This window comes from Nestor notabilis, unplaced genomic scaffold, assembly GCF_000696875.1.
Source record: "Nestor notabilis isolate BGI_N333 unplaced genomic scaffold, ASM69687v1 scaffold3827, whole genome shotgun sequence".
Taxonomy (NCBI): domain Eukaryota; kingdom Metazoa; phylum Chordata; class Aves; order Psittaciformes; family Psittacidae; genus Nestor; species Nestor notabilis.
Window position 1 is genome coordinate 18,879 of NW_009936755.1, and position 16,927 is coordinate 35,805.

General features: G+C 40.9%; 2 protein-coding genes across 2 annotated transcripts; both read right to left on the bottom strand.

Annotated features, from left to right (window-relative positions):
- Window positions 1-5,561: 5,561 nt before the first annotated feature.
- On the bottom strand, window positions 5,562-6,768 carry PLAGL1 (pleiomorphic adenoma gene-like 1). Its single transcript, XM_010018500.1, has one exon. It carries the CDS (start codon window positions 6,714-6,716, stop codon window positions 5,562-5,564), a length of 1,155 nt encoding a protein of 384 aa, XP_010016802.1. The 5' UTR covers window positions 6,717-6,768.
- On the bottom strand, window positions 6,661-15,684 carry LOC104408788 (PR domain zinc finger protein 10-like; the record flags this gene model as incomplete). Its single annotated transcript, XM_010018502.1, has 5 exons — window positions 6,661-6,828; window positions 9,167-9,286; window positions 11,891-12,040; window positions 14,369-14,481; window positions 15,529-15,684. Coding segments are annotated over 5 exons (581 nt in total), but the record flags the coding sequence as incomplete, so codon positions are not given.
- Window positions 15,685-16,927: the final 1,243 nt, after the last annotated feature.

Consider the following 16,927-nt stretch of genomic DNA (forward strand, 5'->3'; position numbering starts at 1 on the left):
CCAGGTATTGCTGGGATTGTAGTTGCAGCCAGTTTAGAGGCTTAGGACAGCCAGTGCTTCCAGCAGGTCCCCAGCACAGACACCCACACTAGCATCCAAAATATAGGACCCAGTTCTTTATGTCTCTGGGAACTGTAGAAGCAACTGGCCTGTGTGGGCTTGTAGGTGCTGTGCTGTTGACAACTGCATCTTCTGTAAAACTTGAGCTTTGCCCGGTGCTTTACAGAGCCCTCTGGGCTAGTGAGAGATCAGTTTCAGTGCTACCCAAGAAGAGCGCATTTTAGCTGAGAAAGCAGACGTGAGAAACTGGCTTCAAGTAGTGCAAATAAATGTTCTCATCCCTAATGTGCCTGGAAATGGTTTCCAGGATGAGCTGCTCCATCACCTTCCCAGGGATTGAGGTTTAATCTTCTTAGATTACTAACATGGAGTAAAATGTAACAGCAGTTTCTATATAAATAACAAGTATATGGCGTGTTGCTGCTTTCAGAATGCAAACGTGCAACAGAAGATAGAGTGCCTGATCAGCAAGGGTGTGTTAAGGTTTTCTTCTGATGCATTATAGAAGACCTTAAACAACTCAATCTTCCATCACCTGTTCCACCTAAAGTGCTAGTTACCACACTAAATAAAATCAGCAAACTGAAGTTCACAGTCTTTTTTTCCTCTTCCTCTCCCTCCAGGAACAAAGCTTACTATGCTGTCCTTTTTAAAGCTGTGAGATTATCTGTATCAGTTGCTAAAATGTAATTAACTGATTGCCTGCAAAGGGGATGGATACTGCCAGTGGTTCATCCAATGGTTTTAAGAAAATGTAGGGAGATCCAGTATCATGTGATTATTTTTTCCCCCCAGTGCTTTACTTTGATACATTGAACAAGACAAATAAACACTTTTTAATTTCATGTATGTATTTAATAGCATTTTCCAATAAATGATAGTGATTGGTAACTGATAAATGGCCATGTATGCTGTCCATCAGCTTCAAAGCACTTCAAGTTCAGACTAAAACCAAATCTCATTTTTGCATTAAAAACTTCAATTGCTTTCAGAAATTGATTGATAAGATAGAAATGTTGTGGAGGCAGATGCTTTCTTGGTTTTTGGCCACCTGATCCATTACCAGCCTTGGATCACCTTGCGTAAACTCTCAATGTTACAACAGGTTGGGGTTTGTTTTTTTTTTAGCCCAACTATTTCCAATAAGGCTTTCAATTAAAATCCATAAGGAATTTCCTTGCCTATTAAATGTTTATAAAGTAAATGAAGATGAAAAGTAGTCAGACACAGCAATAATAAATACCAGACTTTACAGAGTTTAATTAAACTCTACTCAGGCTCTAGCTAATAGTGATCAGATAAATACAGAAAGGATGACACTGAAGCAAGTTTAACTCCTACAGCTAGACTTCCTAGAAACAGCGTGCACAAAATTAGCCCAAATATATTAAAGCAGTGCTTAGCCTTTTATTCAATACAGGAAGAAGAGGAAAAACCCCAAACTATCCTGTGCAATGTTATTATAATTGCTTTCTTTTACAACCAACTAAATGAATCCTGAAAAGTTAAAGCAAGTTTTACTGTAGTAGTTGTTGTTCTCCCATTATTTTCTGTCTGTGTGAATTAGTGTTTGATTTCACAGCTCATTTTCCAGTATCTGACAGTGGCAGGAATGGTGTGTTGAAGGACGGTACTTAAAAAAGTCTGTTAGGAGGAAATGAATCAATCATTAATACACAGAACACACCCTCCTATTTCTGACAGGCTGTGAAAAACTCTGGAACAGCAACTCACTGGTTAAGAAAAGGGAGAGTCCCAGCAGCAAAAGTTGGAAAATAAAACTGAAGGAAAAAGAACGGAACATAGTTTCTGATAGGGGATGGGAACTGAACACTAGCAATACTTGTGCTGACATAGCGGCTGCAGAGTCTTTTGTTCTATGTAGTACAATTTTAGCTCCTTATTTCAGCAGGTTTACATGGCTTCCTTTTTTTTTTAATACAAAATAAGTAGGGGTTTTTTTTGTATGAGACCAAATGTTTATTAAGTTTTGCTATTTTATGGTACGATTTGATTACAGTAATTCTGTTGTCAACCACCGTGTTACTCCACTTCTACAGATTTTTAAGCAGAGTTCAGATACAAGAGTGTTTTTATCGCCGTTAGGGTGTGAGTCAGATCTTTCTGTTCTCTCAGCTGCTAATCTATGGTCCATTCCCCAAGCCAGCTCTCTGCCCTTCCCTCTTCCCCTCCCATTTGGTGGAGGTATGTGCCATGGAGGAGAAAGGACCGGCCACTGGCGGCACTGCCTTCTTCCTCCACCATGCCCCTGGCTGCCTCTCCCCACTCTGGTGCTGTCACAGCCCTGTGTGAGACAAAGGCAGTGCCACCAGACAGACGTTCTGCAGCTCTTGCTACCTTCTCCAGTGTCACTGCCTGAAGCCATGCCTCCCTGCCTGCCTGCCTGCTGCAGCCCATCCTCTTGGACACCTCAGGTGAGTCCAGGGAGAGCCGGTAAGGACTTGCTGCTGTCTCCTCACCTCTTCTTTAGCACTGCCATGCCTATGATCTTGCACCCACCGAAAGCAAGCTATTGCTCTTTCACCAGTGAGATGTTCAGGCACACAACAGGAAGGTCTACTGAGCCCAAAGGATTTGTTTGCCCAGGAGAAAAAGCATTCTTGAGCCTCAGCTACTGCTGGCCTCCCAAAAATGCTCACAGAAGTCCCCCTAACAAAAGCTATGAGAAAGTCCAGCCCTACTTTGAAGTAGGATCTTCCGAGTTGTGAGGATTTTGAAACAAAACCATTTTTCTGCAAATGTAACCTTTTGAAATAACTTCCTTTGTGATGAGACATCATCAGCTTCGTCTGCATTTATAATATCAAGAATTGGAAAAAGAAATTTGAATGGACTGAAGGGATAAAGCAACACTGTTACACATTTAAGGTTTGCACCTGTGTTTTAGCTGTAGACACCATCGAGTGCTTCTTAAGCATTTTAATATCAAAGAGGTTATTTTCTTTTTACTTGAATGAGACTTGGTTTTTAACCTGTAGTTACATACAATAAGCATCTCGCACCAACGCATCATCAGGCAGCAGTACCTCCCTTAGCAGCTCAGAGCTCAGGCACCCGGATACAGTCAAGCAGTTGAAAGAACGTGGGCTCCAGCCTAGCTCAGAGTTTGCATGACATTTTCTTCTTAACATCACATTTTAATTCCAAGACAAGTATTTCTGGAATTATTTACACCTCTTACAGAAGCACAAACCAAAATGACAAAATGTCTCTTAACAGTATTATGACCAAGCAGTGCTACAGAACTTGTGGGTTTTTTTGTTGTGTTTGTTGTCTGGGTTTTTTTTTTTTGGACGAAGCCAAGTGAATTCAATTTGCATGAACAAGGAAAACAATGCATTAAGGGAATATACACACAACTTTCCAGCTCCTGATGAAAATACAAGCCTAGCTGTAGAATGTGCATTTGACATTGTTTGCAACCATTTTCCCCCTATTCTGGAACTTGTAATTTAAATCACTGCTAGCTGGGCATGACTGTGCAGCACCTGCTCTTCCTCCTGCTGTTGTCATTAAAAGAATGATTTTAAAATTCCTTCTGGTTTGCCTTATGCCAAAAATCTGTATATCAAAAAATACCCCTCAGCAGTGTCTCTGAAGAGCCTGCTCTCGTGAGAACTGCAGTAATACAACATTTCCTTAATCCAAGTAATGATAAAACTGTAAGAATATTCAGATCATCGTAGTTCATTAACAGCAATCATTTAAAAAGCATTTTTTATTTGAAGCAGTCTGGAAATATTTGTGTGATTAATGGGGGAGAAGAGAACACACTTGCTTCACGCTGTATTTGTAATGATCATTAGGTACTACTAACTCTTGATTTAATGGAAGAGTAGCTCTTGGGTTTGAGAATTTACTCTGATTCAGAAATTCTGTCTGGTTTGGCTGCAACAGAATCCATTTAGTAACTGCATTATCCACTAAAACCAGGATTATTTTTCTATTTTTTTATAATAATGGGTTTGGCAAGAAAGTCAGCTGAGAAGAGTTTGGTTGGTTTGTGGGATTTTGTTGTTGTTTGTTTTTAATGTCATCTACTGGCAGATACGACTTTTGCAGCTTTCACTAGTTCATGCATCAGGTGATAGGACTGTCACATGAACACAGAGTCAACTGGAAATGTACATGGACAATTCACCCCAGAAAACGAAGTCCCTGTGGTTTGGAAGAAAGAAAGGCTGGAAGCCCATCTTCAGCTGTCCCACTGCTACTGAGCAAACTCCCTGTGATTTAACTGGCCTCGACTGTTATTATGCCTACTAATTTCAGGCGATACTTGTGAGGCAGGTTCATAACCTGGTTTCAAACAGGGCCCAGTGTCAGCTCACTACCACAGTCTTTCTGTATGGACCTGTCCCTGGCCCCACAGAGATCCTGCTTGGGCACAGGCTCCCCTAGGCCAGGGTTGGCTTTGCATGAAGGAATCCACATTTCAGATGGCTATGATTAATAATCATTTCCCAGACTAAACAAAGGCCATTTTTAGCAACAAAAGGTGAATGCAGGCCCCTTAGGTGGGAAGCGTTATTTTTTTTATTGAGTGTTAAATCAAACTCTTGACCCAGTGGGATAACAGATACTTCAATTTAAGCATATGCTTAAGTAATTTATGAGAGAAAGAACAGTGTCTGATATCTTGCCAGATACTGCTCATAGTGAAAATTAATGTTTTGCTCTAAACTTTGAGAAAATTCTCTTCCCATTCTGACAACTGCACCTATACAAGACATTAGTTCTTACCCAGTCCTACAGAAGTGGTAGTTATTTCCAGCCCTAGGAAAAAATGCAGGAGATGATGCACACCGCTGAAGTGCGCTTCAGAAAACAAAGTCTAGTCAAGCATAATCACAAAAGTGATCTTCTTCGTTTTAAAAAAGTGGAACAAGGAGTTAAGATTTACCCTTGGGATGATTCTGATTTGAATTAAAGACTGAATTAAGATTAAAGTTCAGTAGTTAAATGCTTAACAGAAATCTATGGGATGTTGATAAATCGGTTGTTCCGTTTGCCATGTGTATAAATATGCTGTGATTTATGGCTCATTAATTTTTCTGTGATTTCCCCCTTCTTCCCATTCACCCTAACCCTATCTATCCTACCACAGCAGCCACAGGTTTATTGTGCCTGTTACAATGCTTTGCTGTCATTGAAGATATTTATTCAGTTGTTTGTGTGAAAGGTAAGAAACAAAAATATAGAGGGTGTTGAGGGAAACAGGTTAGTTCTACTACTGTCATAATATGCTAAAAAACTAATAGTAGTATGAAAAATAGAGCTTCTTGTTTATTAACATCCTGAATTTGACTACCAGCCATGTTCGTAATATGCTTTGAAAACATTTTGGGGCAGTTTTTCTTAAAAACAAAAGAAAACCAAAACTACCCCATCCTAACAGATTTAAGTAAGAAGCACAGTCTTAAAAAAAAAAGAAAAAAAAATAAAAGAAGGAAAAAAAACCCCTCAAACCATGGTGACAGTTATTTGAAGGCATGATGAAAATGAGGCAGCGTTACAGAATTTGTAGTGGATGGAAAGGAGCGAGGAAGATGATGCAGCTGGTTTATGGCCATCCCGCCAGTTGCTAGCTGAAGACCTTGCTGTTGGCCAACGCCATTCAGCCTGTGTAATGGTTCCTCTGGACCAAATGCCATTGTGATGTCCCCAGTGGTGTTCTGGTTGTCACCTGGTGGGAGCTGCCAGAAACTCATCACATGAGTGAGATCCATGAAAGGCAGGCTCGTAGTTTCAGCTGCTGCCTCTGTCTCCTTGTGCACTGGGTACTTGTTAGTATCCCCTACAGGCCCTGAGGAAGCTTCTTCCAGACTGATTTTGTGGAGAGATTGAGGTTCTGTTAATGGCAGGTCCTCGAGAAGATGCACATTATAACCTTTAACATCCACTTTTATTGGTATATTTTTGAGGGGTCCTGCTGCAAATGAGGTAGAACTAAGGTCGTATTTATTAGGCTGATGCAGGTTCAGGTTGTTAGGAACGGCTGTTGAGCATGGTGTGGTATGGACAGCTGGAAGGCTGTCTGCACAGCCCATCCTTTGCAAATGAGGAGAAGATTCAAGAGGAAGAGCAGCTGGTAGGCTTGGCTGGGAATGAAGAGTGTATTCCCCTGATTCTGAACTATTCAAAATCCCATTCTGCACAGAGACACTTTCAGGAAAAGGGGACAGTATGCTGGCATCTTGTTTCAGTCTTAGTGGAAAAAGCTGGTCAAGGAGACCCATTGAGTCACCATTCTGCAGCCTGCTCTTCAGCAGTTCTTGTGGATGGGTCTTCCTAGTATGGCGAGTCAAGTGGTCTTTCCGCCCAAACCTCTGGGCACAAAACTGGCACAGAAAGTCTTTGCAGCCTGTATGAACTACCATGTGACGCCGCACATCTTTACGGGTGTAGAAGTGACGCTCACAGTGGTCACACTTATGTTTCTTTTCTTTTGTATTGCTAGTTGGTCTCCCTGCATGGCTTTTGAGGTGTTCCAACAAAACTTCAGTACCACCAAACTCCTGGGCACATACCCTACAGGTAAGGTCCCCACTGGTGGCTGCATGAAGAGCCAAATGTCTCTTATAGCCTAGCTTGGTGTTGTACTTCTTGCCACACTCTTCACACTTGAAGGCCATCTTGTTAGGGTCATGAGTCTGAAGGTGATTCTTTAGATGGTCTTTCCTGTGAAAGGTCTTTTCACAGTAGCTACACTGGTGAGATTTCTGTGGAGAATGAATGGCTGAGTGCCTAAGGCAAAAAAAAAATAAACAACAAAAGTTATCTGCATTTACATTTACTCTAGTACCTTTACTCTTGCAGCTTTAAGACTTGAAAAAAATGGCACTCTTGGAGAAAGGCATTTTCACAAGTTCTCAGATTATTAGTAATAGCCTAACTTTTTGGGGGTGAGAAGGAAGGTGTGAAAGCAAAGCAGGTTAAAACTGATCAACATAGTCTTACTGAGTAGCTGCCACAACTGCTACTCAGTTTTCTACCAAACCAGGAATATTATAAACTGGAACTCAGGGATTAACTGTCACTAGGACACCCCAAAGTAAAAAGATGTCCTTGGTTTTTTTTCCTCACACCCCCATCAGAAAAGGACTGCCTTCAGAGCTGTACCTGAGCAGTTTATATCTGGAAATGAAGGCTTTTGTGCATCCGTGCTGTGAACACTTGTAGGGGCGCTCCGCTTTGTGCACGTAAGTGTGGACTCTGAGCTTGTTAATGGAATCGAATATCTTCCCACAGAGTCGGCAAGGGTAACTGTCCTGCTGCTTCACTTCTCTTCCCTTCAACAGTGAAGACCGTCCGTTTCTCCATTTAGGTATAAGCCTCACAAGGGCATCACAAGAGCTTCCTGAGCTGGCACAGCTAAGCTTTGCAGCAGAGGAACAGGAAATGGTCCCAAAGCACTGAGCAATGCTTTTGCCTAATGCAGCTCCCCTCAGTTTCCCTTTGAGTTTGCTTTTTGCTTTTATGGGTCCCAGTTTATTTGGTGGTCTGATCCTGGTGGTAAGGACTCGGTCTTTATGGATGCACTGGTGAGATTCCAGCAAAGTAAAAGATGCAAAAGTGCCTCCACAGCTGGAGCATATCCAAGGGTCTGCAGGCCCTTTCTGAAATGAGAACAGAAACAGGTCTTTATTAGCCATCCTATGGAAAGGTCATATTCTCAATTCTCATCTTCTCCTGGACTTTCCCAAGACTTGTTGTCCTTGACGATACTTACTTCAATATTTTACCACACAGCTGTTCAACTGGAAATGGATTCTCTCTAGGAGTCTACAAACTTTAAGGCAAAAAAAATATGGTGGGCTAAATACCAGTTTCCATGGTTTTGTTTAGTGTTTACTGTAACAGTCCTGAGTCCTTCACCTTTGTCTTTCTGTGCCTACTGAATTTCAGAATCTCTACATTGGTTTCTTTTATGGAATTACTCATAAAAGCAGTTACAAATTGTACTTTATCCTTAGACTGATGCCATGAATTGGGTGGGGTACTGCACACAAATGTAGTTTAGCCATACAGAATTTCCCTATGTTTTGGGCTGACTCCATGGTTTACTAGACAGCAATGCTCAATGTCTCCAGGACAGACTTCCTCACATTTGGCATTAGACTTCCTTAAATTCAACCAGAAACACCTTTGGTTTGTGTATCTCAAGCCTATCCTAACTTAGAGGCACTACTGTTTTTTGGCAAGCAGTTCATTATTTGGAAGTATTATTTCTGTGGAAAATGAGTTATACCAGATTCAGTTGAATTCACTTTAAATATTGACATTCTAAAAATTCCAATGAAAAACAACAACAAAAAAAAAGCCCAGTCAGCGATGAAATAAACTTCAAACTAATACATGACCATGTACTTTCTTAGCTGTCTCTCTTGTACATAACCTTCTCATAAACTGTGTTTATTTTCCCTTGCTCTTGGGCTATCTTGCTCTCTCTGGAGAGCATGGTGAGTCTATGTCCACTTTGTCTGTAATTACAGATCGAATCCTCCTCTCTCTTATCCATGTCTGATGCTGTGACTCTCCTACACCTTCTTTCTGGGCCTCACACTGGAAAGCAGCAATGGGATTACTTCCCTTCCTGTAGCACCTCTGAATTCCTGGTTCATTTGTATTTCCTGTTTAACATTTCCTCCTAACTTAGGTATTCATCATGACCACATTTTCAACACTTAACAAATTTTTCCCATCAGTTTAAGGATTCCTACTATCATACAAGGGGAAGCTATTGGGATTAGAAAAGTCACAGCACAGGAAAGACTGAAATAATCAGTGCATCACCTGATCATCTGGACAAAGCATAACAAAGGTGAACTGATGAAAGAAGTCTGAGGCTGGACAGCTTGGTTAGCTGCAAATTAGCCTTTCCAACACATCCCACTTACTTCTGGCTACATCTAATGGCTCCACTGGATTACAAACATAGGAAGAGTAGCCTTTCTCTGAGTAGCTGTTTGGTTAAAATTGCTCTTGGCTTTGTGGTCTAGCTTAGCATTACCTCAGTTACATAAACAGAGAAAGCATGTAAATAAATCATAATTTACTATGTCTGGTGATGGCTTGTACTTACTGCTACTAGAGGCAAAGGACAGACATCAGATTCTTCTTTAATGAAGACTGCAGAAGCTTCCATAAATTTGGCATAATCGGCAGCATACCATACTTTCAATTCCGTGTGGGGTTCAATTGGCTGTGAATGGAAGAAAATAGAACATGTTTACTTGTGTCAGTTTTCCTACACCAAATAATACTCAAGATTGGAGGGGTGAGAGTGTGGGAATTTGGTGTCCTTACCCAAGTTGCACACTTTGAATTTGTTTAAATTATCGATAACTTAGTTTGAAGATTTAAGCACTTTTTGAGCATTGCTATCCCCTGGGGTTTGTCACTTTCACAGTTTCTAAAAGCAGAAATGCGTGTGTACAGATTTTGAGGGAGAGTAGCAGGAGGGGGTGCCTCAGCCCTCATGACCTTTGCTCAGTGAGATCACAGAATCAATTACGTTGGAAATGTATTTGTCTGTGATGTCCAGCCATCCAGCAACCTTTCCAAACAATATCTTGTGCCTATTCCTTGCTGCATAGAAGCTCACTGGACATAACACTTAACTACAGGGTACAGGCAAAGGAAAAATGCATCATGAATGCACAACAGCTTGGATGCCTCTGGGTTATGTTGCACTCACTGAGCACGGATGCAGTGCTGATCAATATGTGGACTGCAAGTGAAATTTGCATGTTTCCATGCACTGGCTTTAATGTGTCAGGCTCACTACGCATGTACTTTGTTGTACTTCTGCCCTCTTTTCGTTGAAGCCTTTGCATACAGGACTAAGGGAGCCCATAATCTGCAGTCTCCCATTCGGTCATGCCTGCCCACATCTTTCCTTGGACTGGACTATGACCTTCTCTGACAAATACTTTCAGTCAATAACACAGCAAACAGAAAAAGAGAGGAGTGATTACACTCACTGGCTAAAGATCTATTAGTTATTTAAAAGCGAAGGAGAGAACTAACTTTGGGGTCACAATTTATATGACTCCATGGCCCTGTACACTATTTTCTTAACCTATAATAAAAACCAACATTGTTGTAGCAGGGGTAGAGCCCATCTGCACTGTACTTGTAGTTTTAACTAAGCTAAACTTGTGCCACTGAAAAGAACAAACTAACGTGAAAGGAGAGCAGCTGAGTCTTATTCCACATGAGAAATATAACATCTTAAAATGCACTTATTTTATACCATTGGTGTTGGTTAAGTGTGGTAGGTGAAAGATGACTTAGATTGCAAATGCTGACAAATGACGGGTAATTGTGTGTATGATGTTGAAAACTGAACTTTGAACTCCCAAGCACAAGCCTGCTTGCCAACTACCACCAGTATGGCTTGGTTGTACATTCTGATTAAGACCTGGCCTAAATAGAAATGGTACATGCTGAATTCTCCACTCAGTAAAAGGCAAGAGACAGAGCCACCTCCAACTAGGAGGTTGATCATCCATTGCACTCCTGCATATAGTCTATTTAAATGGAGGAAACCAAGCCTGAGTTTGTTCTGCACAGACAAATGCCTGGAGGTGCCCCAGGACCTTGGCCAGTGACCCCTGAAGCTGGTACCCAAAAACAGCTGTACAGCATGATGCCATCATCATGTTCTGACCAACATTCCTTGACTACCAGTGATCTCCCCTGTAGAAAGCTGAGACCTAGTTAATGTGATTTTGGGGAGAGAGTAAGTGCATTAGTGTAAGGTAAAAGCTTTTATCTCAGTAAAACTGAGATTAAATACCAGTATCTGAATTCATGGCAAGTTGTCATTTTCTCTGTCTCACCTGTGACAATAAGATAAAGCAATGGCAGTGCCCACGTGATACTCTCCTGTGATCAGACTTAAAATGACTGCAGATTATTTTTACTTTCTTGAAATTCTATACTTTTTAAAAGTACTTATTTCTAGGGACTGCAGTCATTAGTTCAGCAAGTATGCTAATGGTGCTGTTAGCATGTCACTTACATGTATGCTTTTTGCTTTTGTAGTTGCAGGTTCATGTCACTAAAATCCCATTTCTTTGTAAAAACGGTGGGGAGAGAAGTCCCACTGCTGCCAACTTAGCAGACTTTATTCAAAGTATTTTAAGAAGATACGTTCATAAGCAACCCTAAGGCAGGCTCATGCTATGACCAGCAGGGTGTGCCTAAGTGTAGCAAAAGCCTATCACTTTCACTGACCAGGACAGAATCTGCAGGATGCCACAGCACCATCAGCGATACTGAGACATAGGAGAAACAAACCACAAGTAATTCCCTATGATACAGATTTAATGAGCACAGAAAACAGCACATAAAGATTTTACCGAGCACCTGTTCCTGAGCACCTGTTAATGTGCTTGGAATATGTATCCAAAAATGTAATAAAGGAAAGGAACGTGTTTGTTCTTTCCAGGATGAAGTACTGTTGAATGTAACAATGCTAGATAATCTCACCCTGTACGTATCTGGAACTGAAGAACTTTACAACATTCATGTTTAAACACTGCCATCACAAATGATATTTCTGTTTCCCTCTGCTTTGTTTCTTCACTACCCACAGCAGCAAGTACACACCACCTTTTACTGGAAAATGCCATACGCTGCTTGCTTTACTACAGATTAAGTGATATAAAAGGTGGTATGTAAGAAAGATCCACTTAGAGGAATACAATCAATCTTTCATCTGTAAAAGTGTTAGCCTTTCAGAAACTTTGCCTATAAATTTCCATGTGGATGACGGGTGAAACAATGTGGATTTAATTACCTTAACAGTTGTGAAGTAGACTTCTCCGCAGTGCTGATAAGCCACAAGGGTCTGTTCTTCTTGGTTCCGGGCTAGCCGGACAAACATCATCCAGTTTCCACAGTCTTCATTGGGAGTGTCCAGAAAGTACTTCCCTCCATCTTTCAACACCTGAAACAAAGGGGGAGGACAGGAGAAAGAACATGATAAAACCAAGCCCTGTATAGAGGCACATTAGTTTTCTTTAACTTGGAATCACGGTTATCAGTTATTTACCCTATCTTGGTCAAACGTCCTTTGAAATCGTGGTTGTTTTGAAACAGATCATTCTTAAAGAATACTGAGTGCAAAAGAAAGTGAAAAATTAATACCTGCTGAGCACCCAACTACTAAAATAACTGTATGCTTTTGTATGTATTTCCAGTTTATATTTCATCATTTTTGTGTTATACAAAGATAATATTATAAGAACTAAGTGGAGGCAGGTAGAAAGATAAGCTTTATGCCTTAATGTACTTCCTGAATACTTGATAATCTCAAACTTCAATGCTGTATTAATGCTACATTTTCCACGGAACAATTGTATAACTTGTGTAGTAAGTCCAGAGAGGTAACATACAGTATAATGGTATTTTAACAGTCTTCTCTTTTTCCCTTTAACAATGTCCTTAACAATGTAAAAGTAAATACAAACGAACTGTGCCAGAAAGATGTTTTTTCGCTTTACTTCATTCTTTGAGATTCCTTTCCAAGACATTGCATCTCCAAGACAAATGCTCCCAACCTCATCCAAGGCAATTGTTTTTCTGCAATATCATCTTGAACATGGACAGCTGAAGCTGCACAACAGATGTCAGCACAGCATGTATCATCTGTTCTACCAACCATGTAACTGAGCAATTAATTGCAAAAAAACCCCGTTGTATTTCCATTGCTTCTGAGTACTCTTTTATCAAACTTCATCATGTGTCCAATGAAGATACCTGCCTGTTGGACAAGTTCAGTCACATACTCAAAATGCTGCTAGAGACAATCAAGGCAGCCACTGCTGTCACACAGGAAAATGGGACTCTTCTCTTCTGAAGAAACAGTCCATTCATCAGCCAGAGCTATGCTTATCATTGTATACTTTCAAGCAAATGCGGCTGACTGATAGAGGATAGGGTGTGGCTTACAATGGCTTGGTGAAGAGGAAGGAACTGAGTGCTTAGCTCATCCATGCTCACAAGCTGGTTAGAGAAGTACATTTTCTGCAGAGAGAGAAGCACTAGTTTCTGCTTGGTACAGAAGTATGTTTAATTCTACATAAAAATTAAAAGTGTCTCACAAAAAGACAGAAGAAATTTAGTTATGGAGAAGAATAAATCCTCTCTGGTGTCAACATGTCATGAAAATCCCACAGCAGGATAGTGTTACCTTCCTGGAAGACCATTCACATGACTTCCATGAGCAAATGAAGTTTAGAGCGATTACTAAAGCTATTACTTCTGCTCCTAAATGGAATTACAGAAGTATCTGTATCTATGCCTTCCTCCACAACACACAGTGTTTTCCACTCCCAAGCTTCTGGAGAAAGCTCAAATGAAGACATAAAGCATGTAACTGGACAGCCGCTGCTGGTCCCTCTCTCCTCAGGGGGTGAGAGGGCCTAATTCGAAATACTGTCCTGACGGAGGCTGTGGCATGACCACAGATGTGCTGTGTGACAGAGAGGTGTGCCCAGGCATGACCCCATGCAGCAAAATGCAAAAATGGGTCTAGAGGATTATGATCAAATATCACTCCCAAGGAATTCATGTGGGAAAGTATATGCATGTAGATATGTTTAAGCTAGGTTGGTCCTGAGAGGCCATTGTTTGTGCTGGCTAAAGTACACACAACAGTGTCACATTCCAGATGAGATGATCAGTATCTGCGCAGGCAGCAAGGGGTGGTACCAGCCCAAATGACAACCTAACTAAATAAACTGAGTTAGCACATGGTGTGTCAAAGTGTATATATAATCACATCATTAAAAAGTGTTTCCCCATCCCTGCTCTGTTCCTCCCTATTAAGCAGGTGTCTTAGCACGTATTTCTGCCACTATTACTAACTCAGTGAATAAGCTTAACCCTCCCAGTGAAATGGTGTTAAGCATAAATCCTTTTGTTTTATCTGGGTAGACGGTACTATCCTTGGATACTTTCAGTAGCCATGCCCTGTGAAAAGTTTATCAAGAGCTGTTAGATTGAGAGACAAATCACTCTGAAAATGGTAAAATTAGAAAGCAGGAAAGCAAACTTCTAGAAAACACAGTATAACATTTTGGTACTTCAGGTTATGCTGTGCTGTCTAGTAATGTGACTTGCATTCATACATACAGATGAGAAGTACAATTCATTAATTAAATCAGACAGCAAATTAAATGGTTAAGTGACATGAATAAGAATTGGTTAAAATACATGAATATGAACTGTTAAAGACACATATACACTTCATAGTAAGTCACTGGGTTTTTACCTGCAGGACTAGCCTGCTCTCATCATAGCAGGTCAGTTTTGTGGACAGTTGACCAACATAAGGACCAAACTGTGTTCTCTTCTGTATTACTGTCTTTGCAAATACTCCAAGGACTGTGAATAAAAAAAGATCAGTCTAATATTAACATACAGATAACAAACTATTTCTTGTATATTTACAGTTGTGAAAATGGATAAACACAATAGTGCAGAACACATGAATTTTAATTCTAGACAAGTAACCCAGGTAAGTAATTCTAATGGAAAGAATCTAAAAAGGATTTAAATAAGCACAGAGCACTTTTAAAATGTGCATTACACTGAATACAGACGTGCCTAAAATCACGACAGGATATTAAACTGAGTATGCAACATGAATGTGTTGATACTCTTCAATCTAAAAGCCAATGTTTTCATAGTGCTCTGCTTGTTGGCATAATTTGAGGTTGTTCTCTCCCAGTATGAGTGGAGAGAATTTATAAAAACGCTTTAGTCATGTTAATCATTCTAGTTATTCCCCTGCCTAGTACCAATGGTGTGACACAATAGGCATCTTGTCATTCTCTTTCTGAAACACAGTCTAGGAAGGACTAATTTTACACAGGTAGCTCTGGAAAATTTGCATGCCGTGTTCGAGTGTGAGCATTCAAATTGCCCTGCCTTCTGAAGGCAACAACAGTTGTTCTAGGATATGATGGTGCAAAAGGTGAATCAACCCCTTGTGTTCCGAGTTTGCAGGGGTGGATGGATGCTATTTACCATTTTGTTTCTGACCTCTTATTGAATAATCTTTCCTGGTTTGCATGCTTGGGAAAGAGAGAGAAAAAAAAAGTAACAGTGCATGCTATTACTAGATACAAATTCAACATTCATTAAACTTGTGTTGACTGAACAGAGCTAACTGCTCACAGCTAAATGTCACACCAGCTCTGGCTAATGTCCTAGAATCAGCCTTCATCACTGTATTGAAGTTACTAGAAGTCAGTCATAAAAAAACCAGTAGCTGAATGTGAGCTTTAGCTTTGCTCAGCTGAAAACAAAGTAGTCTTCATACTGCTAATACCCAATGATTATGACTTGAGTTATTCATGAAAACAAGCCAGTGTTAGCCCTTTTGCCTCCTCTTTCTCAAATGTGGGGGAAAAGAGCTAAAATACTTACTCTGCTGGTTTCCAGCTCGTAGCTCCAACACTCGCAAAGTGAGGTAATGAGGTAGGGTGAGACGGGCTCGGCTGGGAATAACCCTGTCTTTAGCCCTGATCAGTGGTCCATGGAGTTTGCATTCTCCTATAAGGCTTTTACCGCAATCCTCACACCCTAAAAATCCAGAAAAGAGAACCTGTTACTAAAAATGATATACTGCTCTCCAATTTAGCCTCTTCTAATCCTGTCAGCTTGAGAACACATCTGGAATTACCAATTCTTTTCTTCACACCCCTGTTCTGCATCAGGTAGTGAAAAGACTATCTGCAAGCCAAAACTGAACTAGGAAGGTTTGAAATAACACCTCAAGTTTGTGTATTCTCTTCTGTGCAAACTGGTGGGTCCTGACCTTCAAAGATTTATACACACGTTCATTTGGAAGTGTCACAAGCCATGCCTTTGAAGACTAGGATGGCAGCAAAGCTGGAGCTTGCAGCACACACACCTATAAATCGAGATACATATGTATATATGGAAATAAGAAGGGCAAAGTTGCAAGTAATAACCAAGGTAATTTACAGAGATCGAAGGAGTCCGAGAAAGATCCCTGTGACTTTGTGAGCCTGCACATACCATTCTCAAGAGAAGACAAGAACCTTATTGTACCATGAAAAATAAGTACGATGAGTCTTACAGTGACAACTCAGTTGACAATCACGCAAGGGCAGCCTTCTCGTAAACCGTGCTGCCTGTGGAAGTAAGCAGAAGGGGCACGCCGCATCTCCCAGTCATTGGGTCACAATAATGACATCTGCAGGCCGAACACACAAACCATCCAGGGAGGTCATTAATGAGAAACACATGTCTGCAAACTGACTTTCCCCCAGCACAGTGAGGTATTTTGGTTCAGTGTAGCTCAAAGTGGTTGCCAGGGAAACTCATACGGAGCAGCAACACAACCGAGCAATGAGACTCTCCAGCAGAAGGTCATCCTGGCACTGGTGTCACACAGGGCGATGGGAAAAAGGGGACTTCGTTCACAAAATCTTTTTATAGACAGTAGAACCCAAGCCAGCGAGCCAAAAACGCTTTACGACTGAATTAAAAGGAACAGCTGATATTGGTCATCCATGACTACCTCATTTTGTTTTACTTCTGAAAACTCTGCTAAGCAAGTCTATTCAGTAAGCAACAATAAGGAGCAGAGGAGGGGAGCCAGAAGAGCCCAAGAGAGTCCAAGGAAGCCATGGGACACTGTAGCAGAGACAGTGGCAGGAGAGGTGAGGCTTCACTGAGGACAGGAGCTTATAGCTAAAAAGAGGTCAAGAGAAGCGTAAGGGCTCATAAGACACTGCCTAGAGAGACATCGGAGATGGTCTTCAAGAAAGGACAGTAGCACCAAAAATGCCGTATTCAC